This window comes from Pseudoliparis swirei, chromosome 19, assembly GCF_029220125.1.
Source record: "Pseudoliparis swirei isolate HS2019 ecotype Mariana Trench chromosome 19, NWPU_hadal_v1, whole genome shotgun sequence".
Lineage (NCBI taxonomy): Eukaryota > Metazoa > Chordata > Actinopteri > Perciformes > Liparidae > Pseudoliparis > Pseudoliparis swirei.
The window spans coordinates 13,424,383-13,449,829 of NC_079406.1; the positions used below are offsets into that span (position 1 = coordinate 13,424,383).

The following is a 25,447-nucleotide window of genomic DNA, read 5'->3' on the forward strand; positions in this document are numbered from 1 at the left end:
CGCTCCAGGTCCTTTCTGTGTGGAGTTTGCATGTTCTCGTGCCTGCGTGGGTTTAATCCGGGTACTCCGGTTTCCCCCACCATCATAAAGACATGCACCGCATCGTATGGATATGAATGAATGTTGGTGGTGGTCGGAGGCGCTGATTGGCTGCCACGCTTTTGTCAGTCTGCCCCAGGGCAGCTGTGGCACCACCGGTATGACTGTGTGTGGGTATGACTACTGGACTCTGGACTCTGTAAAGCGACTTCGGGTACTTAGAGAAGCGCTATATAAGATTGAAGGTTATTATTTTTATTATTAACTTTAAAAGCATTGGTATTTTTTGTTTCCTGTTATGCAAATAGTCAAACATATCTTGTTTTTCACTCTGGTTGTTCACAATTTTGTACACAACTGGTCAGAGTCTGACAGAACAAATATTGGAATTAAAGGTATGTATTAATGCACTCTGCATTATTATTTATATTATTATTATTATCCGCAGTCCACAGTATTGTACAAGCTACTTTTTTTGTGAATAGAGCCAAACCTATTCATGAAAACATTTGGAAATTTTTTCTCATTAACACAATTCTGCATATTTAAAATCACAAAGTGCTGAACATAAGGATAATAATGGTATTCAACTTCATGTTCAAACAAGAATTAATTACACATGGAGGCTCATAGCTGAAGTGAAGTATGACTGCACTAACATGGTGTTCAGTAGCACTGACAATGCTGGTAAACAACCTTAACTACCAGTCAATACACATTAATTGCAGAAAAACAGAGAGTATATTAACACACATATTTCAAATCAATCACCCACTTTTAACCTGCAAGGAGGGAGCTTGTTTTTCCTTAAAAACCTCCTTTAGTTTCTCTTTCTTTCTCTCTCCTCTATTTCAGTTGCATTCAATATAAATGTGCTGTGCTGCTCGAGAGGTAATTATGTGAGTTCAGCACAGATAATAATGGAGACTTTTTCAAAATATTTAAATGCTTTTTTAAACCATTTTAGTGATGAAACCTTTTAAACGTCAGGAATAATGTTTATTGTGGTAGAAATTATTGTTTCCTTTACCATGTGAGAAATCAAAAGTACTTTAAGCACGGACATCTTGTAACACTTTATTTAGATTAAAAGTTCCCAAGTAAGCGACCATGATCCGGTACAACAAGTCATGGCATCATCCAGCTGAATGGAGCGGAGAACTCTGAGCCTTCAAGTAGGCTGTCAGAATGATCGCTGCTGATTCAGCCCTCATCGGCATATTTGATATGCTTCCAGAAGCTCTGTGATATAATAGCTGTGGTAGATGATTACCGAAGCCGTTGTGCATCCCATCAACTCTAGGGACTCTAGAATCGATCATGTTTGGCTTCCACGAAGATGAACCCGAGACATGTCGGTCATTGTTGATTCTACCTTGGAACTGTCTCGCTCTTTTGGACTTGCAAACATGAATGGTATATCGAATTACTTCAATAAGCTATCGTTCATATGAGAGGACAAAGTGTAGGATTATTTTCCCCATCATTTATGATATCCTTTTTGTGTTGAATAATGGAACCCTCTATAATGTCCCGAGTTAACTTCCCCATCTTTCTGTCTGCATGCTCATTGCACAGGTAAAAATACCCAGCAATGTGTGTCATAATATGCCATCAGTTAACACTTTAAATTAGATGGTGGAGGAAGACCTTGTGATAATGAGGTCCCTGTGTGTGAGTTCTGTCTAAATTCTCAACATTTAACATGATTGTTTTTATGAAGACCTGAACTGCACTGAGAAATCCTCTGTTACTGTTTAACAAGCTACCTGACTCGCGGTGGCCTACACACCTCTCAAAATTCACCCACTTAAGGCACTTCAGCATACTTTCATGAATTCTGCCTCACTCACACAGCCGTCACGGTCTGACCCTGCACTAGTATGTGCAGGCTTGCGGATCTCTTGAATGAAAACAAAGGTTCTCATTCTAATGCATCCTCAAAACTCCATCTCGCACAGCCACTTAGTTATGAGAAGAACAAATGCAAACACATAAAACTCAACGGGCATTGCTTAAATAGAACATTTCATTAGGAGCCAACTGGATTTGTGACAAAGAAGTCAAAGTAAACCGATATCATTTGGCCGCATGACTAAGAATGATATATGAGGGAAGCATTTTCTGCAGCTTTGGTAAACGTGTGTTCCCTAAAGGCCCACACATTGCTCACTCAACAACAGCCACCGGCCATGTTGAACAAATAATGGATCTCTTTCAGTTCTGTTCCTCTGGTTATTTTTTAGAAACCACCAAGTAGAAACTAATTATCCATGAAAAATGGTCATAGAAAGTGATCCATCACTTCTTTTTGAGTTTGACATCACAGCGTGTATGTGTGGAACCTGCATGAACGTATGAGGAACAAGTATGAATTCACATCTGGCTGAGATTTGGAAACATAATAAACAATCAAAAGTTGCAGCTTTTTTTGTTGGCACAGAATGTTTTGTTTATTCTGTGTCTTGTGTCAGATCGTCTTGTCTCTTGTCTGTAGTCTTTTGGATTGGATTGGATTGGATTGGATTCAATTTATTGCCATTGCTAGAGTACAGGTACAGAGGCAACGAAATGGCAAGAAAGGATGAAAGATTACAGCATAACATGAGGGGAGAGAGCACATAAGCACATACATTTTAAACATGACTTGCAACGAGGAGGAGGGGGGGGGTAAGCCAAAGACTGGGTGATCTAAGCCCAGCCATTGGGGGGCAGAAGGTAACCAGCACAGACAAGCAGTCAGCCGGTCCAGCAGCCATTACAGCGGCAGTCACAGACCCCGTCCTGTCACACTGGGGGTACGAAGCAGGCGTGGGATGGGGGTGAGGGTAGTGAATGCATATCAGTGTGTTGAAAGTTTGTGTATGAGTGGCCTGGTATGTCGTCCTCCCCCAGGCCACAACAGACAAAGTTCTCAGTGCGCAAGATGGTCGTTGCCATGGAGATAGCCTTGAAAGGTCCTGGGGAGACAACAACCACAGGTGTCTGTGGATAGGGGGAAGGGAATGAGAGAGATTCTCACTTCAGCGATCTTCAGGGGAGTTGTTGTTCCAGTAATGGCCAAGGCCCGTTCTGGTTGAGGGAGCCGAAAGCAGATAAGATTGGGATTGTTTGGTCTTCCAGTAGCTGCATTCAATTTGCGCAACTACTATCCCTCCATTTTCCTCCCATTTTCCAATAGGTTTTCAAATCGATCCAATTTCATTTGCAGAACCGTCAGCTTCTCCACGATGTTATCATTCTGGCGATTTAATGCCACAGTCTGAGTGCCAACAACTCTACCCAGCGCATTCGGGCAGCCTTAGGGGGCTTTTAACAGCTGTCACCGTTTCCTTAATTTTCCGATAAACCAGGGCAGCGCCAAATCCAAACAGCAGAAATCCTGTAATCATAGTTCTGAATAGGTAGACGTCTTCTACGTCCTCCGCGGAAAGGGCCGCTAGGCACACGACACGCCACTTCTCCCACGCGTCCATCGTGTAACCAGCTGCAACCGTCCCGGCAGGACAGGCAGGTTCCCCCGAACCCGAGCTTCTCGTCGAGAAGATGGTGTCAATTGCGTTGAGAGACCAGTTGATCGGTCCATGGTTTTTAGTTCGAAGAGCGATGCGGAGAGAGTCTCTCAAGTATAAGACAAGACATGACGATAGGAGCCAAGCAGGGAAGGTCATGGGGAGGAGAGGGAGAGAAAAATGTGACCGCCTTCGGAGAGAGCCAAACGAGACAGTTTGTCCTGGATTACTTTTCAAGCATAGTTGTGATTTTGTTTTGTACTTTGTTCGTCTTTTTCCAGCATAGCTGTGATTTTCTGTTTTTTATAAACCCTTTTGATTGCCCTGAACTTTGGAGTCGTGCTTTTGGGTCCTGTTTTTTGGGTCCTGTTTTTTGAGTCGTGACACACACCACACACACTACTTTGTAGATAACATCAAGAAGCTAATATTATGATCATTTGAATCTTGTGTAGTGGCTGTGTGTATTCAGGTGCTCAAATACACTTGACTACAGGGAATTAAACATGATGTGTGTTTACGCTCCATCATACGATTCATTATCATTCAACTTTGGGGCAACAACCTTTCTGTCCGCCTCTTCTTGACACACAAACATGGAGAAAAAATAAAGAAAGAACATAAAATGAATGAACTCTGCAGCCAGTACAGCTGAATCCTTTGGTTTATACTCACTCTAACATAAAGACTTTGTAGTCAAGACTGGACATGTTACTGACTGGAGAACACGGCTGTTCTGCAAATGTTGTCAAATCTGCAAAATGATCCAGTGAAACGTCTTTCTAAATCCATTTTCTGCACACAAAAAATATATTTTTTTAGTTAAAGCAAACAATATTAAAATTAAAACCATTCTGCGTCATTGACATCAATGTTAACATCACTGCCTTTGCTAACGCATTGCTACATTTTTGGCAGAAACAAAATGGGAACAATCTCACAAAAACATTGCTCCAGCACCACTAGTGGGCAAAAACAGTTATTATGCTACACTATATGCTTCGTCTATGTCGTTCATCATTAATTCAGTTTAATGTCTTCATCGATCGCGTCATCAGGTGACAAAAAAAACTGATATCCATCAGCAGATGGAGCTTGCTCAATTGGATGAAAATCTCATACTGAGCTCATGATATTTAGCCTGTCTTTGGGAGGCCGTATGAATCAATTAATAATCAGAAAATTAGTTCATTTCTAAGCAATTACAAAATGTGATTATTTCCATCCATCTCAATACTGACAATTCAGTTGAAATGTTTGATCAGTTAGACTAGAGTGGAGTGCTGTTGCACCGCTGTAACCCTTTTAAAATCACATTTCCCACGGCTATGAAGACAGTCACACCCAGAAAAGGGGCCCCAACGCCAGCCATCACTCGCCACCCTGCCATCGAGAGGCCCAGCACCAGCGACGGCAGGAGCAAGAAGCAAAGGAGGAGGTACACGACTGCAAACCAGCGGTACTTGGCAGTGCGCTCACCAAGGACACGAGCCATCAATATCGGCAGGCGTGTGAAGGGAAGAGGATACCACAGCAGGATACCAAAGACATTGAAGAAGAGGTGACAGAGCAATCTACATGGAGCGAGAAGATACGAAGATACAGTGCGTCAGCGCTGAAGGATGTATTGAACAGACAATGTGTGTCATACTGTCATTTAAATCCTCAGAGAGTCTGCGTGACCTGTTCTGTCATCATGTTACATTCTATCCGTCAATGACACAAGATTGTCCTTATTTTTGACAGTTTTGTTTAAAAAGAAGATTAACAAACAACTGTTTTCCCATGATGAGCGTCCACTTATTTGCCTCCTGCTCGTTTATGCATAAATACATGCTCATCAAAATAATGTATCAACAATCTGTATGAGTGTGCACATTTTGTTGTTGTTGTGTAGATGAAAAATATATTCGTGGGCTCCCTTAGTGTTGTCTCACTGTGAATAAATTGTCCTCTAAAAATATGTTTTTCCTTCAACGTGGGAGGATGTTGGTAATGGTGCATTCACTATATGTGTTTCTCTTTTCGCTGTATGGCTCTTGCATCTGATAACGCATTGGCTTACTTATATGGCAGCTGCTAGCTTTTCCCCCGGACTTGCCAGAGCTGCCAGCAGGGCTGTGGCGGTGGTACCGATGTTGGACCCGAGAGTGAGAGGATAGGCCCGCTCCAGGCTGATCACACCAATACCTGAGAGAGACCACAGAAACATACTGCATCTGAGGACTCAAGGACAATAAATAAAGATGGGTAACCAGGAATTAAAAGTGGAATTCTTTGATTGGGATTACGTTCCTGAGAAGTTGATAAAAACTGAATCCACTTCTTTTACAACGATAAGAAGCAGTTTAGAACTACATCAACACAATAAATGTACTGGGATCCTGGTTGAGGGCCATAAGGGCTGTTCACCATACAATGTTTTAAAAATGAATTAGTCACACTATATGACTCAATTTACCATCTCATATTAATAGACGACATAACAAATAAATCGAACGTGGTGATGAACAAAAGCCAATATAACAAAAAGCAGCAGAGGCTGAAATATAACTGCCAGTCAAATGAGCAGCTGCCTGACAGCAACTGACAACCAAAGTAGGACCAAAATAAATAGTCTCTATTTAGTTTAATATATTTAGTTAAATATATTGAAATAGATGGAACATGGTTGCTGTGTTTCTGTTTTAAATGAAACTGACAGCAACAGTTGATGGAAAGGTAAAGCCTAACATAAAAATAAACAGAACTATAACTGAGGATTGGAAGTCATCCATATGTATTAGTCTCTTGCCTTTCAGCTTTTTTTTCCAGCTGCTCAATTACTCCTGTTTAAAATGAGACATGATTCCAATCTCACATTTATCACTGAGTCGCAGGCTGGTGACTCAGTCATCACTGATTTTACATGCTTCGTTTAGCCAGTGGCATACAATACCGGTTATGCAACATGATCTTACAAACTTCACAAGACTCGAAATAAGCAGCATCGTGTCCTTATTTGGCCTCATCTAGCAACAAGGAAATGTAGGTATTCTAACGTGATGAGCCAGTAAATACATGACGGTCAGGTAAACCTTTTCTCAATAAACAGTGAACAATGTAATACTGTAGCAGTGCACGTCTGATCAGAGGTTGTGGTTTTACAATTCAGAACTTGGTGCAAAAAGCAGCAGCTTGGAAACAACAGCCCAGTTTACGAGCTGCTGGATTACATGGGCAGTTCTTCCAGGTTTGAGTGACAGTAAAACACAGGTGATGTAGTCTTCAGCGTTTTTGTCGTCCTCTCTCTTCCACAACATATTCAAAACAAAGTAATCATATGTTCTGATATGTGTGTAAAACATGAAGTCAGATAATCTGAGCTCACCAACACAGTGGCAAACCTCAAATGCCAAATGCAGAATCCAGACAAGTAACATGAGTGATATCCACCTCTGCACAGTGCAGGCCCCCCAATGGACGAGAGCTGATACTCTGCACAGTTAATGTCCAGTTTATAAGACATTACAAGAGACTCCACAAGGGTTTGCAGCAAATGCATCATGATGAGATGAGAAGAAGAGTCACATCAGTCCAACTGGCAGATGCTGGAATTGCCCCCCGACTACAAACAACACTTTCTTGAGGATAACCCAACACAAAGAGGAGAGAACTAAGCAAATTGAGTGATTAAGAGTTGTTCTACTGTATACGACGTCTGAATCACAAAGAGAAAATTGCAATGACAAACTATAATGAGTAGAATTACAGTTGGATTTAGCATATAATGCGGAACCCACTAAAGTACCACAGATTAGCCATCAGGATGCAACGAATAACTGTCCAGTTTACCAGATAGTATTTCTGTAGAGACAATAGAGTGCTGGACAGCTGCCAGTGATCACATTGTTGTTAAATATTACTCACATAACTCTTATACAGTAATATCCAAGTGATGCTGCCACACGTTTCACACTCGCACTGAGGTGATTAATGCACACGGTTCATTTTTTATTATTCTGTATTTTAATAGATGGGGGTGGGGGGTGTTTTAAAATGGTTCGGCCTCCTGTGGTCACGAACAAGAAAGATAGAACACATCCAAGAGAGTAAAACAAAGCCGTGCAGCGAGTTTTCCGCTCAAGCTGTGTTTGTGCTGCACGCTCTGAGCAGCTGCGACAGTGAGACACTAGTGCAAAAACCTGATAGGTCACCAAGAATATAGAAAGTTTTAATTAAAACTAATAGTTACAAACAAATCTGTCAAACAAAGAACAACAAAGAGCTTTTATAAAAAAAATGTCTTGCTAGAAACAACCCTTTAACCACTGTAAACTCACTGTGTGTCTCCACAAAAAACTATATGTGTTCAAATTATACTCAAGTCTTAAATTGTAAATAAATAAATAATATTAAATGACATTTATTCAATTGTCTTTGAAGCAACATCGTTTATTATTCTCACGACGGATGTTGGTTTTACATAACCGTTTGGGTAAAGCAGTGTTAGTGGATGTCATCATATGTCATGAGTCTACAGGAAAATAACAAATGTATGAAGTTTCAATATCAAAAAATAACTCAATTATGTAAATGTTTAGCTCTTAGTAGTCCTCTTAGTGGGGTTATTAACATATGTCTGCATGTATCTTGTCTGCCTTTATCACATATTCCTCTCATTTTTAATGTATGGCATATCTATTTTGTGCACATGGTTTTCATGCTTTGACTCATTGGATTCTGTTTCCTATTATGCGGAAGAGTTTTTCACTTCTGCTTGCAATGCATTGTCTTTTCTTCTGGGTCATACATACTGTACCTACACATAATATAATCACGTGATATATCATCTCCACAAAAGCATATTTCACCCACCTACTAGAGGAGTCATGGCTGAAGTGAAGACAGAGCTACTCTGGACCACAAATGTCACCCCTGCACCCACAAGCATGGCCATGTATCCTGACAGCCAGCCGCACGGATAGGGCAGGTCTGTTGGGATGCAGAGAGGAGAGATTATGGGGCACATGTATTAACTCATCAACACTTGTATCTTCTTCTAAGCCCCGTTCGAGTAACTTGCATACAAGAAGGGTTTCTTGGTTCCTTTGCTCCATGACAACATGTGTCAAACCTCCAGCAGCTCAAAAGAAAGCCCACCTGTGTTGACGACTTTATGGATGACCTTTGCGACTTGGCCTTTAAGAAGGGAGTTGAGCAACAACAGCGCTAGCTCGCCGGCTAACAACAACACCGTTAGCGTAGCCGAGGTGAGTTCTACCGCTGGGGATGAACACACACTCTCTGTGACCGAGCACAGTGTGAGGAGGGCTCTGTTGAGGGTGAACACCAGGAAAGCTGCAGGTCCAGATGGCATATCTGGGCGAGTACTGAAGACCTGTGCTAACCAGCTAGCTCCAGTGTTCACCACAATATTCAACCTCTCCCTGGCTGAGTCCGTGGTCCCCGCCTGCTTCAAGAGATCCACTATTGTCCCTGTGCCCAAGAATGCTTCTCCAGCATGTATGAATGACTACCGACCGGTGGCCCTCACCTCGGTGGTCATGAAATGCTGAGAGGCTGATAAAGGACTACATCTGCGCCTTCCTCCCTTCCTCCATGGACCCGCTGCAGTTTGCTTATCGCCCAAACAGATCCACGGATGATGCTGTCTCCCAGGTACTGCACACCCCACTCTCTCATCTGGACAGCCAGAGGGGGCTATGTGAGACTGCTGTTCATTGATTATAGTTCAGCTTTCAACACCATAGTCCCTCCAGACTGGCGGCAAGCTGATTGAGCTGGGACTGAACACCCCCTGTGTGCTTGGATCCTGGACTTCCTGACCGCCAGGCCACAGGTGGTCAGGGTGGGCAGACACACCTCAAACCCCTCACCCTGAACACAGGATCCCCCAGGGTTGCGTCCTCAGCCCCTACTGTACTCCCTGTACACACATGACTGTGTGGCCAGGTTCAGCTCAACACCATCATCAAGTTTGCGGATGACACAGTGGTGGTGGGCCTGATCTCCGACAACGACGAGAAGGCCTACCTGGAGGAAGTTGCTGATCTGTCACTCTGGTGCCAGGACAACAGCCTCATCATGAATGTCACCAAAACTAAGGAGCTGATTGTGGACTTTAGGAGGGTACAACAACAGAGGACGTACTCACCACTGGGGATTAACGGGACTACTGTGGAGAGGGTGAGCGGGTATAAATACCTGGGAGTCCACATCACCGAGGATCTGACATGGTCAACGAACACAGACACTCTGGTGAGAAAGGCAAGGCAGCGCCTCTACCACCTCAGGCAGCTGAGGAAATTTAAAGTTTCCCAGAGGATCCTTCAGTCCTTCTACTCTGGAGCTGTAGAGGCGTCCTGACAGGAAGCATCACAGCCTGGTTTGGCAACTGCTCCGCTCAGGACAGGAAGGCTCTGCAGAGAGTAGTGCGTTCGGCTGAACGCACTATTGGAACTACACTCCCACCCTGCAGGACTTGTACACCAGGAGGTGCAGAACCAGAGCCGGCAGGATCATGAAGGATCCTCACCACCCCAACAACAGACTGTTTCAGCTGCTGCGGTCAGGCAGGCGCCTCCGTAGTCACGCTGCAAGAACAGAGAGACTGAGACGGAGTTTCTTTCCTCAGGCCATCAGGACTGTGAACTCCGACCTCACCAGGACCCCCACATAGACCCACACAACTGCCCCTCTTAGGCACACACACACACACACACACACACTTACTGTAAATATTGTGTTGTTTTTTATTGTAAATAGTGTGTACTTGTTGCCCTTGCACATTCCTGCTGAGCATTGCCACTTTCATTTCACTGCACACCCTGTGTGTGTATGTGACAAATAAAACATCTTGAATCTTGAATCTTGAATCTTGAGTAGTTTAACCAGCAGCAGCAGACAGGTACAGAGGACAGCCAGAGAGCCTGCCAGGAGAATCAGGCCCACCGTGAGGTCCGACAGGCCGCTGGACACAAATAAATGCCGACCTGCAGAGGGACAGCACCATCAACCATCAGGAAATGATCCCACAAATATACGATGCTGAGAGAAATGCATACAAGAAGAGCACTGGGCACTTCACAAGAGAGGGTGCAATACACATATTATTGAGTTTGAACTCACACTTCAGTGATGATCGGGGCATGCCACTGGGGCTGCAGTGTGCAGTGCTCACATTGCCAGTGGGCTGTCAGAAAGAAAGAAAGAAAGAAGCATTAAACACATTTGCAACACAATTCACTGGCAGCGGCGCCGCTCTATTTGGCGCCAGTGTGTGACACAATGTGTCTACATGTGCAGGAGAGAGCAGGAGAGACGGTGCTATTGCCGTAACAAGGTCAGTCTGGCACCATTCCTTCACTAGGCTCCTGTTCCTCGTGTCCTCATTCCCCATGGCGATCCCTGTGATCACACACTTGTCTAGCTGAGGGTGAAATAAAAGAGAAATATGTGTCTCTTCTCTTCAGTGAGTTCAAGAATCGTGCAGTTAAAATGTTCAACCTCACATCCTGCTGTCCAAGATACTTAGGACAATCAACTGACTAGTTTGTTAGGCTCCTCCCCCCTTAGTTACAGTTGCAATATCTATCAATCTTTCCAGTCTTCTGCGGCACATATGCAGCTTAAATATAATACCAGAGGCAGATTTACCAAAAACAATGTGTCCTGGATTGAAGACTGTCTGTCTGTCTGTTTTAATGAAAACTAAAAAGGCTTTTTGGAAGATGTCAACCCAAAGTAAAGGGGAAAGGCAACACTAACTTGGGTTGCATTGCTAGCAAAAATAGGCAAAAAAACCACCATGCTCCAAATTCTTCAAATGCATGTCTCTCACAACAGAAATCCAAAGATGGACAGTCCCGCCGTGGTTACAATTGTTAAGCTATAATTGGATAATCTGCTTGGGGGAGGGTTTTTTGCAAATGATGAGTTAGAAAAATGCCGATCGTCTGATTCACCTGTATGATGAACTTGGTGACTGGCTCGGTGATGACCTTGAGCATCTCAGGTGCTTCCTTCCCTGGTTGAAGCTTGAAGCTGGTGACCAACAGGTACGACAGCTGGGACATGAGGCCACCCGCCACCTCCAGCGGCAGCAGAACCAGCACCGACAGCCAGTTGAAGCAGTCGTGGATCGTTGCCCCGGCGAAGGCCCTGCAGCGGGTCACAATCATCTTCACTTTTATCGAAGGTCAGCCATCAGCATGATCAGCCACTCAAAATGATTGCTTGTTAATCTGCTTATTCAATAGCTCGCCTTTCGGGGATGTGTCTGATGTAATTGGTATTTTAGTTTTGACTCAGTGTGTGAGTATATTATAAAAGTCTAACAAATGACATTAATCTGACCAGATACAGATTAAGCAACGTGCCATCTGTTCAGTGACGTACATGTTCAAGCCAAAGGGTTAGTGGTGTGAATTCAAAGTGTATTGGTGCCATTATTGTCACTGTTGTAGAAATGACGCTCGAACGGAGGCTGAAGCAAAGAGGCAGCGAGCAGCTGCTAATGTTCTCCCTTCGCCCTCCTCTGTTTTCTCCTCTGCACTTTCAGCACTTTCCCCTTCATGTCTCCATCTCCCCACTTATCCTCTTCAGTTTTCCATCTCAATTTCTTCTTCCCCGCTCTTCAGCCTTCCCCTGCACTCACCCTTTTGCCCCGTTCTTCACTCACCGATGGAACTCGGTCCTCTCAGCAGCTTGCATCATGCACTCAAAAAAACGATTCAAGCCCTTCTTAGAGGTGACACATTTAAATATTGTTTGATACATTTAAAAAAATCAATTACAAAACGAAGATATTTATATTGAATGGGTGTAACACAAAATGTATGAATACTTTCATTTATTAGATTTATTTAGGTTACACTCACAAAAACGATTCAAGCCCTTCTTCGAGGTGACACATTTAAATATTGTTTGATACATATAAATAAATCAATTACAAAAATAGATATTTATATTTAATGGGTGTAACACAAAATGTATGAATACTTTCATTTATTAGATTTATTTAGGTTAGATGGTGTGCATATCAACTCAAAATAAGTGTGTTTCATTGAGGACTACCCTTTGCGCATGCGCCTTCTGAAAATCAGTTGTTTGCATGAGGTGAGTACATTCATTCTGAGACGGTTTCTAAAAATTGCCACTGCAGCGCTACAATCTCAAATAGTTACTTTCAGCTCAGTGTATGATATACATCACAAATAAGAAAGATTAAATTACGTCTCATTAATTTAGTCATTTTAATTAGATGTGAAGGATGATGCTGATTCTATTTTTTTTTTTATAATAAATGTGCTATTTATCTATGTGTTATTGCCAGTCTTTTCTATATTTAATGCATTGCTACTGTTTTTTGTTAACTGTAATGTTTTGCATGCCCAATAATAGCCTAGAGACAAACAGCATACACTATATCGCACAATAAATGAGGCCAGCATCCACATTGTTCTATTCCAGTCTTATTTAAAACCTAAAATAACTTGTTGTTTACACGTTTTTATTCTCCTACTCACATCCGGAGGCCACCAGACTGACGACAATGGAGGTGGAGGTGGATGAGCTCTGGACCAGCACCGTAACCAAGATCCCCACCACCAGGCCTGCCACAGGGTTAGAGAGCACTGCATTGTCCTGGAAAATGCCCCCTGCTACTTTACCTGGTTAGATATGCCGCCCACATACACACAGAGACAAAACAAATACTGGTCTCAGACATAACACGATTACCAAGAACAATGTTAATCAAAAATTAAACCTCTTGTTTCCCCAAGTCCAGAAAGGTCACCAGATGAAGCTTCGTGGTAAATTATGCAGCAGAGCAGTGTTCTGCAGTGACTCATTTATTAGTCAAACATCAACTGGCTGAGTCACTATCAACCCGCTAAGGTGGGCATAGAGGGTGATAGCACTTACCCCCTGCTAACTGGAAAGCAGAGCTCAGCGTGTCCAAGGAGCAGACAAAGAGGAACAAGAGGATGAGGAGGAGAGGGATCTTGGATAGATTGGTAAGGAGCTGCCTGCTCTTGTTCTGACTCACTGCTGTGATCGGCAGAGAGCTATCTGTTGAAAGCAACAACATTAACCCGGGAGATGGTGTAGCTTTACAATATGCCCTTCAGTAGAACAGTCATACAAAATATTAATATTTCACAGATACCACACAAATGTGGTATGTTTAGCCTTTATTCTTAATTTTTTCCCCCCCATTCTTATGATTCTTTTCTGGATGAGAGAGATGGCCTCAGGAAGCAATCTCACAAATAACAGAGAGCAAATCCATCTGACCGACTACATTACCCATATGCAGCCAAATGCTGATGAGTGACAGCAGGACTTCGCCTGTGTTGCCCAGACTGCATGTCCCACTGGCTCTGTCTGTCTTTGAGCATTTTCTTTTTTAAGATCAGACTTATACTTCCAACGCAGGACCTGAGTGCAACATTCTCCTCCTAATGCCACTCTTGTACCTTTCTGTTTTGGGAGTCTGTCTGTCTCCCTAAATGTAGGTTTGCTGCATTGCCATGTTTGTTCTGGCCTTCAGAGGTGCTGCAGAGGTCAAGGGTGGAGCCAATGCCTGACTCCCTGTCCTCCTCCGGCAGGAGTTTGGGCTGTGCAGAGAGCTGAGTGCCGTGCATCCTCACCCCCCCCTCCTAAAGAATAATAAAGAGCAGACACTCAGGTGGGCAAGATCTGCTTCAAAGCATCTCAAAGACAGACATAAACAGAATGATGGCCATTGAAGCCAATACGTTACCAGTGTAGTGGAGCCCTGTGCTCCGTCCAGAGGACACGATGGTTATAGATCGAGACGACATGGTGCTTTGAATGCTGTGTGGAGACATGGAGGTCATTACAAATTGACACCTTAGAGGGAACACATGTGAGAGAGAATTGGTTCATAAGTCACCTGCAGCAGTAAAAAAAAGAAGCCCAAGGAGACAAACGTGTCTGTGTATGAGCCCGTCTCTCGCCACGCGACTCAGATCAACAGACAAGCAATTATAAAGGAACAAAGGTGGCCCACACTGTAATTGTCAGCTGTCCTTGGTATTCGAGGTCAAACCACACGCTTCAACTACATACACCGCGAGGCCTCGTCTTGCCTCTCAACAAATGAACACCTTGTCAGAATCAATAAGGAAACACCAGTTTCCATGTAACTCATCTTGCCCAGCATTTCCTGCAGCTGCCAGTAAGCAGCTCTTAAAGGGCTCTCCACTGTCTATAGTGCCGCGGCTCCATCCAAGGATTTTCACGCTCTCGGTTTGAAGAGAAACGCTTTTTTATTTTTTATTTATCCCCCTTTTCATGTCGGCCATATTTTGGGGTTCTCCAGTGTAGGAGGGAGTGCTAATGTGTCTTTGTAAAGCAAAGAGGATGGAAGTGAGTTCAGTAATTACAGGAGTCAAAATTACAGTAATTACAGTCGCTGCATCAGTCTCATTCTGTGTAGCATCCTCCTGCAACTTCTGATGTGCAGCGGCCCAGTTCACATAAGTGTGTATGTGAGTGAGACAAGTTCTATAAATTGCAGCTGAATGTACTTGAGCATATTGTGTGTGTGTCTAGAGAATGCCATCCTCTCGTCTACCTGCCCTACCCTCACTGTTGCTCTCCTTTTCTCTACTATTTGTGAGTTGCCTTTAAATTACTAGGGCTTACATATATATGTTTATGTTGCACCAAAGCCTTTACTTTAGTAACAGTTGGTGAGTGATGGCTAACATGCCAACATTTCTGTTGGTCCCTTTTAGATAAGAGGAAAGATTTACTATAATATTAATGAATTATTCATTTAAAATAATATAAGAAATCTTCAGTAATAATGAAGCAAAATCACTTAACATACTTATTTGGTAATGACATACGCAGTAAAGTATCTTACCTCTTCTGAAACAGTCTAAGGTGTTGGGTATGACCCCTTGGAAAAGAAAGCATCAAACTGAAGTGTACATCTGCCTTAAATAAGCAACCAGGTAACATCTCATCTCTCGTTAGCCTGCTCCGCTGTCACAGACCTCACTGGTAATCAATAACAGACATAACTTAATAACACAGAGACGCATGGGTTGGGAAAGCACGTTGTGTATTAGGTGATGAATGATGTTTGTTCAAGCAGCTATTTTTCCCCCTGACATGGAGCCAGATAAAGAATTCCAGATGAAGAGGACCGTTTGATGTGATTGATGATCGTCCTTGTTGTTGGAGGTTCTTCTCGTTTCAAGTGGGAGAGCAGGAGAAATGTGACACCTGCTGGTAGGAGTGAGGAGAAAAGCATCATTTCTTACACTTTTAGTCCAGTATGTTCAAACAGCTGTTTGCATCACACACTGTAGTTTGGTACAGAATAAAGTCAGGATATTACATGTTCATTTCTTGCATGATAAACGTCAGTGGAAGTATTTCAAACACGTTGAGTGTGATCTGCGAGACGTGCAGCATGTGCAGGTGCTTATGGTACTTTTCCAGGACTTAAGATCAAGCATTTTGTGATTGGAAATTAAATATCAGGAATATCTTCTCAGATCCTCTTCGCACACACACACACACCCGACGACTCACAGGCAAGGTCCTCCTCGCTGTGTGTTACAGGGAAATTGTTAAGAATTAGTCCAGCTACAGTTCTGCCACATCAGCAGTGCTCTCAACCAAATCTGCCAAACCTGCTGACCTCAGACTTGCATCCATGATCTCAACGGAGCAGCACTTAATAACCCACTAGCCTAAAGTTGTTATTTTCAAAACTGTTAAGAGAGCTGGGAGCCAGAGCAAGATAACGGCTCTGTTGTTGTGCAGGCAGCTGGACCAGAGCCGAGACTGTCAATGGTGTCTGGGGGATAAATCCAGAAGACGTGGCGCTGCATTGAGCAAAGGAAAAGAGACACCGAGATGTACACGCACACATGGACACTCAGACGGCTACGTCTCTGGCCAAGTTCCCGAGCTCTTTGGTACACCCCGTCTCCGTGATGCCGTTAATCCCCGTTCCAGATGTGCAGGTCACAGAGAGGTTGTTGATCGGCCTGCCACGACAAACACCTGCCAATCAATGAGCAGGAGGTACACGGCGTAAGTCCGCCTCTGCTCCCCAATGGCTGAGTAATTCTGTGTTAATCTCACACTGATGAATACATGTAGCTTTTAGTGAGTTAGCAGCCTGTAATCTGAGTGAAAGGAATCACAGAGACATTATCTCTAAACATATGTTGGTTAGCTTTGAACCACCGGTTCTGGCGGCGCCATGTTGAGAGCCATGCGGAGGCAATCCCTCAATCATAAATATGCTCAACCTTAGAAATGTAAACGGAGGCCACATAATAAGCACAAACACAAACTCTCCAGTCTTGGAGTACAGTAGAAAGATTAAATTAATTAATCCATTAGTCAAGCCGTAGATCATGTGTTGGCAACTGTCACTATAATAAATTACCCGTAGCCTAGGGCCTACACGTTTTTTTTAAAGAAAACAATTTGGTTTGACTGCCGACATGTGAATATTTGCTGTTCTTTTAGTCAGCTAGAGAATTTAATCTTTTGGTTGTGGACTTTGTCAGACAAAACAATGTCAAGGCGTCACTTTGTAGTCTTCATTTTATATGGAAAAGTTGCTAGTTACAGCCCTAATTTGGAGATGAATGTTGATAGACTAATGAGATTACTTGTGCCGAGCAGGATTTCATAACATGGTATGTTGCTAGAGAGAAAACGTGTTTAAATACTTTGGTGCAGTCCGTAAAGATCTTCACATCAAGAAATGAAAACAGCTTTCAATTGACTCAATCTCAGAAGTAACATCTTAAAAATAAAAAATAAAGATTGAGTCTCATAACATTCTACAGAGTTGGCTTTTTGAACTGCGAGTAGTAGAAAGCCACATAGTTATGGCCAAATCATTTGAAACCCAAATGAAGCTTTTACATTTGTGCTGCTTTTATGTTTTGGTGACCCAACAGGGATACAAAGTCAAAAAGTTGTATTTTAATAATTACTGGTTCTGTCAATGTAATGGTATAGCCTCAGGTATTAACCAATGGTTTATCTGGGATTGGTTTATTTATTTAGTCATTTTAGCTGAAGGACATTTGAATTACTCACCTGTTTGTTTTTCCTTTCTCTGCTTTTACATTGAATCATTGTAAAGGGGAAGATCTCCAAATGGCTGCCGTTATGGTTTTACCCTTATTAAGAGACTCTTCACACATTAAAGTACATTATATGCTGACACAAACACCACATCAGATGTGAGTCAGCAGATTCAGAAAGCATTGTTGGACCCTTGACAGCTGTCACTCTCATCTGTCAACACATACAAAAGTCAAAGTCAAAGTCAAAGTCAGTTTTATTTGTCAATTTTCCATATGTGCAAACATACAGAAGATCGAAATTGCGTTTCTCTTCTGTCCAACATAAAGTGAATTGTGCAACATAGACAACATAGAGTGCAAAAATAGTAAAAAACTTGTGAACATATAGACAACATAAAGTGCATAGACAACATAAAGTGCAAAAATAGTAAGAAACATGTAAACATATAGACAACATAAATTGTGCTAGCAGCATTCAGACATGTGAGTCTGAGAGAGGACGGAGTGGGAGGATGGGGAGAGAGTTCAGCTTCCTGACAGCCTGGTGGATGAAGCTGTTGGACAGCCTGGCGGTGTGAGCCCGGAGGCTCCGGTATCTCCTCCCAGAGGGCAGGAGGCTGAAGAGACCGTGTGAGGGGTGGCAGGGGTCACTCACAATCGAGGTCGCTTTGCGGGTGAGGCGGGTGTTGTATACAGGATACTTAACAGTAACGGCTGTGTTTGAACACCTCAGAGCAGCATCAGATGTTTGACGTGAAAGCGAATAGAGACAGATTTAGTCAACAGCATTACTTTATTGTCCACACACATTCACCGTGGTAGGAATACGACACTCGGTACCACAACATAGCATCATCACAGGTTTACAAGGGATCGTTTCAGCGTGTGTTCAATGTACCACGTTTTTTACAGTTTCCTTCCACCAATCATAAATTCATTGCTTGTGTGTTTTCTAAAATAGTTCACAAATATCTTGAATAATATTTGTGTATGTTTCCTTGTGTACTAATTTGATGGCTAAATTCAATGTCTTTCCCTTTGTCACTTTAGCTCCTCGGTGGAGGACGAGGGCGTGGCGGGGCCGTCAGGACACTCCTACACAAAAAACAGGCAGGCACATAGAAAAATACAGCTTCATTAACATGACATATCTTTGAAACAGTGACATAAAAATAAATGCATAACCACACTTCTGCATTACAGTGGTGGAATGTAACCAATTACTCTTGTGTACTGTACACAAGTACACATTTATGGTACTAAAGTATTTCCCTTTCAACTTCTATTCAATTACATCTTAGAAGTAAATATTGTACTTTTTACTCCACTATATTTAGTTTTTGGAACACTAGAGATTACAGTTGTTCATCTTCCTCCTTCCAGTGAAAGCCACGTATTTCCAAATGTGGTGATTTGGATGAAGTGCTTCTTTGTAGTTTGAGAAAATGGAAAATGCATCATCACAAAACATATGATCTTATAGAATATGATACATTTCTGTAGATAAAAACAAACATTAACAAATAAGTTTGCTCAACCATAAACAATTATAGCTGTGAAAAGCAACGTTAGTCCAGAAACATATAAGAGTTAAACACTGACAGGGAACTTTCTACTGCACAATGGAGTGAAGTATTTTCATAGTGTGGTAATTAGTAATTTTATATAAAAGGATCTCAATACTTCAAATATTTAAAAAAAATACAAATAGAAACGTGTGCACAGCTCACCTTCACTTTCTCCAGCTCTGGTCTGCCCGGGAGAGATTTTTGTGAGGAGAAGGACTGTAATGTGAGACAGGAGGAGTTCCATTAGGTCAGACGACTATCAAAACTACACAACTATTAAAACAAATGGGATAAAAACCGCAGGAGGTATGAATGTCCTCTCGATATCAACCTTCTTTGTCTGTTGCATCTCCTCTGTAGATTTGGACCTGCTCTTCATGTGCTTCTGAGGAGGCGTGATGGTGGGACACTAGAGACAGAGACACAATATTAGAGTCATTCTAGTCCTGTCCAATGTGATGCTTCCTCTCTATCCGGCCTTCACACACCTCATTCGCCTTCGGTTCCATGGCTGACTTTCTCAGCAGAAGTTCAGGGCTTATAAGATGATATCCTCTGGAATATTGTGGTTGTACAACTGGAACGACTAAGGACGAAGAACAAGAAGAACTTTACGCATCATGTGGTTGCAATACATTATACAATTATGTCGGGGTCCTGATATAAACTGATCATTTTATTTACAATTAAATGTGAAAAAGCTAAACTGAACCTGCCAGCTGAAAATGTGCAGTTTTGAACTTCTGTCACTAGATGGCGGCTCGGACTCAGGGATCCAACTCTGATGGGTGGTTTTCCTCAGGCGTTTGACCGTTGGTACCAATTGTCACATTGAAACGTCAAACACTGCGGCTCCCATTATTGCTTCTCATTTTAATTTATAAAGAAATACACAAAAACACTACAGTTTCACCTGTAGATGATTTTAGTTGTGTTGGTCTTCATCCTTCTGGCAGAAACTGTAACTAAAGATTTTAAAACAGAAAGGCGAGTCCTATAACAGTAGAAATAGTGCACAGCCATACGTTTAGGATCCCATTTGAAATGGTGCCAGGAATATAGTCCAATATTGTCCACGCAAAACAAAGACTGATGTTGGCATAGCTAAAAGGCCACAATGATTATTGATCACCGATAACAGTCCCATCCAGATCCACAGCTGGTGCCTGGAGCCCTGGTGGCTGGGGACAAAACACCTCCGGGTCTTAGTCCATTTGCTTGAGACAGATTTATATACTCCAACGATCTGTGGTGCCTGACCAGTTAGATCAGATCAATCAAAATACTTGCTGGCATGTCAGAGTGAATGGGTGGTTTCCTGCATTGATATCCTGCTGAGGCCTTTAGATGGTGGAGAGATACCATGGTAAGATATCGAAGGGTTTTAAGGTGTTCATTGATGTTGCTCATTCTAAAAGCAAAATAAACGGGCAAAAGAGAGACAACTCACCACGAGGTCCACTTACTTGATGTTTCTAAAGCTACAGCACGTGGTCTTCCTCAGCAGAAAAGCATGCCGGCTGAGCTCTAAAGGATGTTGCTTAAAGCTGAAGAAACACCAAGTAAGTTGATCATGTCCTTGTGCAGATCAAGATATTGTTATTATTACATTTGTAAGTTATTCTAAAACGTGACGATTTAATTTGTTCTTTTGGGAATATCCGTTTGGCATTTGTTTAATGGTTAACATACTTTACTTATGTAATACGTAGAAGGATGCCTCCTGATGTGACCGAGCTGACAGACTTGTCTCCACCGTAGACGAACGTTACGCCTGCTGCTCTACAGGAAGCCTTCAGCCCAAGGCTCATGAAGAATGAATGGGAGCTGATCGACAGGAGCTCATTCACCCGCTGGGACGGCTGACGTCAGCGCCACATGTGATGCCATGGGGAACCGCATCAGAGTCCTACTTGGACTGTAATATTCAACAAGGCCTACCTGCCACTGAACAAGCTGCACTCGAGGGACTGAGCCAGTGAAGTGCTCCCACACCTGGCCTGTTATGCACATGCATGTCGGTTCAGTTGGCTCACACAGGGGCACGAAAGACTGGTGCACTCCATGCTCTTACTCTAAAATGTGCATTACGCTTCAGCCCTTTCAGGGATAGAGGATCATCTCAGCCTTGATGGAAGGGCACGCCTTCAGAAAGTCCCGAGTGCGCTCTGTGACCAGCTCACCGAGGGAAATGACCGCGATGCTTGTCTAACGCCGTCTCTCCCCAATGCTTTCCTCCGTCTCCGTCTGTCCCACTTTGGTCAGACAAGGAATCCCTCGTTTGTCGTCGAGGCAAAGGGATGAAGGACCGGATGGGCTAGACTGAAGTACATTTCCTTTGTAGCCGAGGTAGAAAAGACCTGCAGCTTTGAGAGATATTTCTCCATCGACGAGTCCACATGAGCAAGCTAACCAAGTTGGGACATCCAAAAACACTACGCCACTTTGTGGGAGGATGCGTACAACCACAAGTTCATAAATTATTACATGGACACACAACAGCAACGCCTGGGCATTTTCCTTAAGAGCTTCTCAAGAACTTTTTCTGCAAGGATGGGCGAATAGAATATTTTGCCTCTGTCTTTGTTCACCCTTTCATCATCACTGCAAGAGGAGCATGACGACTCTGAGGTAGCAAAGTTTAACAAAAACAATTAGCCTTGTCAGCACATGTGTTTGAAAGAAAATCTGTTCTTCAGATTTGAATCCATAAGAGACCAAGATTGTTGGGCCAACACTAATTAACTCCCCAACTAGAGCTCTACAGGAAGCTAAAAAGGTTTCATGAGAACAGGAACGTTTACAAAAGAAAACATCCACGTATTCACTCCCCTTGTCTTCTTGAAAGGTCGAGCCAAATAACTACCTTCTGCAGACGCAATCCGATTGTGTCTGCAGCAGGTAGTCATCATGTCCATTCAGTCCTTAGCAATGAAAGAAAATATCATTTTAGCTGTGAAATGGGTGATTAACACCTTGGAGATAGCTTCCACTCCTTTGGGTCAACTCATCCCCATAATCTCAGTTCAGGAGGTGAACTGAAGCCTGGTCTGACGTTGTCACCTCGCCAAATCTGTACCGTTTAACAGGCTGAGGATGTACAGTCAGAGCACATGCAGGCACATAGAGATGGAGAGGGCACCAAAGTAGAGAGGACACCACAGTAGAGAGGGCACCACAGTAGAGAGAGCACCACGGTGGAGAGGGCACCAAAGTATTGAGGGCACCAAAGTATTGAGGGCACCACGGTGGAGAGGGCACCACGGTGGAGAGGGCACCACGGTGGAGAGGGCACCACGATGGAGAGGGCACCAAGGTAGAGAGGGCACCACAGTAGAGAGGGCACCAAAGTAGTGAGGGCACCACGGTGGAGAGGGCACCACGGTGGAGAGGGCACCACAGTAGAGAGGACACCAAAGTAGAGAGGGCACCAAAGTAGAGAGGACACCAAAGTAGAGAGGGCACCACAGTAGAGAGGACACCAAAGTAGAGAGGGCACCAAAGTAGAGAGCACCAAAGTAGAGAGAGCACCAAAGTAGAGAGAGCACCAAAGTAGAGAGGGCACCACAGTAGAGAGAGCACCAAAGTAGAGAGGGCACCACAGTAGAGAGAGCACCAAAGTAGAGAGGGCACCACAGTAGAGAGGGCACCAAAGTAGAGAGGGCACCACAGTAGAGAGGACACCACAGTAGAGAGGACACCACAGTAGAGAGGACACCACAGTAGAGAGGACACCACAGTAGAGAGGACACCAAAGTAGAGAGGGCACCAAAGTAGAGAGGGCACCAAAGTAGTGAGGGCACCACAGTAGAGAGAGCACCACGGTGGAGAGGGCACCACAGTAGAGAGGGCACCACAGTAGAGAGGGCACCACAGTAGAGAGAGCACCACAGTGGAGGGCACCACAGTAGAGAGCACCACAGTGGAGAGGGCACCACAGTAGAGAGAGCACCACAGTGGAGAGGGCACCAAAGTAGAGAGGGCACCACAGTAGAGAGGGCACCACAGTAGAGAGGGCACCACAGTAGAGAGGGCACCACAGTAGAGAGGGCACCACAGTAGAGAGAGCACCACGGTGGAGAGGGCACCACAGTAGAGAGGACACCACAGTAGAGAGGACACCACAGTAGAGAGAGCACCACGGTGGAGAGGGCACCACAGTAGAGAGGGCACCACAGTAGAGAGAGCACCACGGTGGAGAGGGCACCACAGTAGAGAGGGCACCACAGTAGAGAGGGCACCACAGTAGAGAGGGCACCACGGTGGAGAGGGCACCGCGGTGGAGAGGGCACCGCGGTGGAGAGGGCACCGCAGTAGAGAGAGCACCACAGTGGAGAGGGCACCAAAGTAGAGAGGGCACCACGGTGGAGAAGGCACCAAAGTAGAGAGAGCACCACAGTAGAGAGGACACCACAGTAGAGAGGGCACCACAGTAGAGAGGGCACCACGGTGGAGAGAGCACCACAGTGGAGAGGGCACCAAAGTAGAGAGAGCACCACGGTGGAGAAGGCACCAAAGTAGAGAGGGCACCACAGTAGAGAGGGCACCACGGTGGAGAGGACACCACAGTAGAGAGGGCACCACAGTAGAGAGGACACCACAGTAGAGAGGGCACCACAGTAGAGAGGACACCACAGTAGAGAGGACACCACGGTGGAGAGGACAACACAGTAGAGAGGACACCACGGTGGAGAGGACACCACAGTAGAGAGGACACCACAGTAGAGAGGACACCACAGTAGAGAGGGCACCACAGTAGAGAGGACACCACGGTGGAGAGGACACCACAGTAGAGAGGACACCACGGTGGAGAGGACACCACAGTAGAGAGGACACCACGGTGGAGAGGACAACACAGTAGAGAGGACACCACGGTGGAGAGGACAACACAGTAGAGAGGACACCACGGTGGAGAGGACAACACAGTAGAGAGGACACCACGGTGGAGAGGACACCACGGTGGAGAGGGCACCACGGTGGAGAGGGCACCACGGTGGAGAGGGCACCACAGTAGAGAGGACACCACGGTGGAGAGGGCATCGAATCGCAGCTCGACTGCATCTCACCTGATAACGGAGTCAGTGCTAATGAATCTATTGGGGTTTTTCTAAACACAGCAAACAGTGGCCGTTCTTCACTCAGAGCAGAATCTTCCAGTGCACGGTAATCTAAAGCATTTATCTGATGGATAGGTTTGGTTTTACACCACTTGTGTATTGCGCTGCTAGACTCTCAACGGCACAGTGGGCAACATTCAGAACTCCCATTAGCAGAGGATTGAGTTCAGAAAATAAACACTTCACAGATATACTTAGCCCATTTGTTATCCATCCCAATGCAGTAACGAAAAAGCAACAAATAAAAAGAAATAGAGATGGGATGAAAAACGGGCACAATGTAAGCTTTTCTATGATTAAGGAGATGAAAGGATTTATCTCAAGACAGCAGAAGACATTTAATCAGGGAATGACATGCACTGACAGACAGGATGAAAATATGAATGATGGGAGTGACAGAGAGAGAGAGGATAGGCTGACACATCTTATGAAACTACATGCAGCGATCACCCCCAAAAAATGACAGTTAAATGCCTGGGGGAAATTCAGAAACTCACCTTTTCTTCTCCCTTATTCCTTCTCAGTACAGACGTGCAGTGGAGTAGATGGCACTCCTCATCTCACTGCTGCTATCGTGTCTGTAAGCGAGAGCACACCCTTCTGTCCATTCATAGCGCCGCCGACGCACCACTCAAGGGCACACGCACACACTAACGCCAGGTGCGACAGTCATTAATGTCTTCAGTCTGGCAGACAAAAGCTGTGGGGGAGACAACCGGCAATAATGTGCTGCACATTATTGTTTCTTGCACTGCATTGTTTAGTCTCAGGTGTTTTACTTCAGGGACGATCACATCAAGTTGGGCGAATGAGATGCTCCCCAACGCCGTCCCGTCACATATCAAATATGCTGAAATGATCTACGTGGCTGAATCCATCTGTGACTCATTTGTTTTTTAACCCACATGTAACCCAATAATCGTGTTCCTGAGCTCCTCAACTAGAAATCACCTTCCAGCAACAAGTCTGTAGAGGGCTGACGCGTGTGATTGGGTACAACTCTTCATAACGAGCCAACCACAGCGCTGCAATAGTCTGTCGTCACTGTGTAAAAATGACATCTTTACAAGACTCCATTTAGAGGGCAGTTTCTCTACCAGGAACAACGT

General features: G+C 44.1%; 1 protein-coding gene and 1 long non-coding RNA gene across 2 annotated transcripts; both read right to left on the reverse strand.

Annotated features, from left to right (window-relative positions):
- Positions 1–256: 256 nt before the first annotated feature.
- Positions 257–14,383, reverse strand: slc34a1b (solute carrier family 34 member 1b). The gene is given in 15 exon segments (XM_056440147.1): positions 257–5,132; positions 5,625–5,741; positions 8,409–8,525; positions 8,694–8,745; positions 10,431–10,546; positions 10,683–10,746; positions 10,888–10,983; positions 11,519–11,714; positions 12,235–12,272; positions 12,947–12,957; positions 13,082–13,225; positions 13,482–13,628; positions 14,036–14,083; positions 14,086–14,215; positions 14,318–14,383. Coding segments are annotated over 15 exon segments (1,653 nt in total). The 3' UTR covers positions 257–4,821.
- A 3,506-nt stretch (positions 14,384–17,889) lies between these two features.
- LOC130210032 (uncharacterized) lies at positions 17,890–24,951 on the reverse strand. Its single transcript, XR_008834758.1, has 5 exons — positions 24,836–24,951; positions 19,710–19,807; positions 19,553–19,630; positions 19,384–19,437; positions 17,890–18,748 (listed from the first exon to the last, which is right to left on the reverse strand). It is a non-coding gene; the product is annotated as an uncharacterized LOC130210032 (long non-coding RNA).
- Between the last annotated feature and the right edge of the window lie 496 nt (positions 24,952–25,447).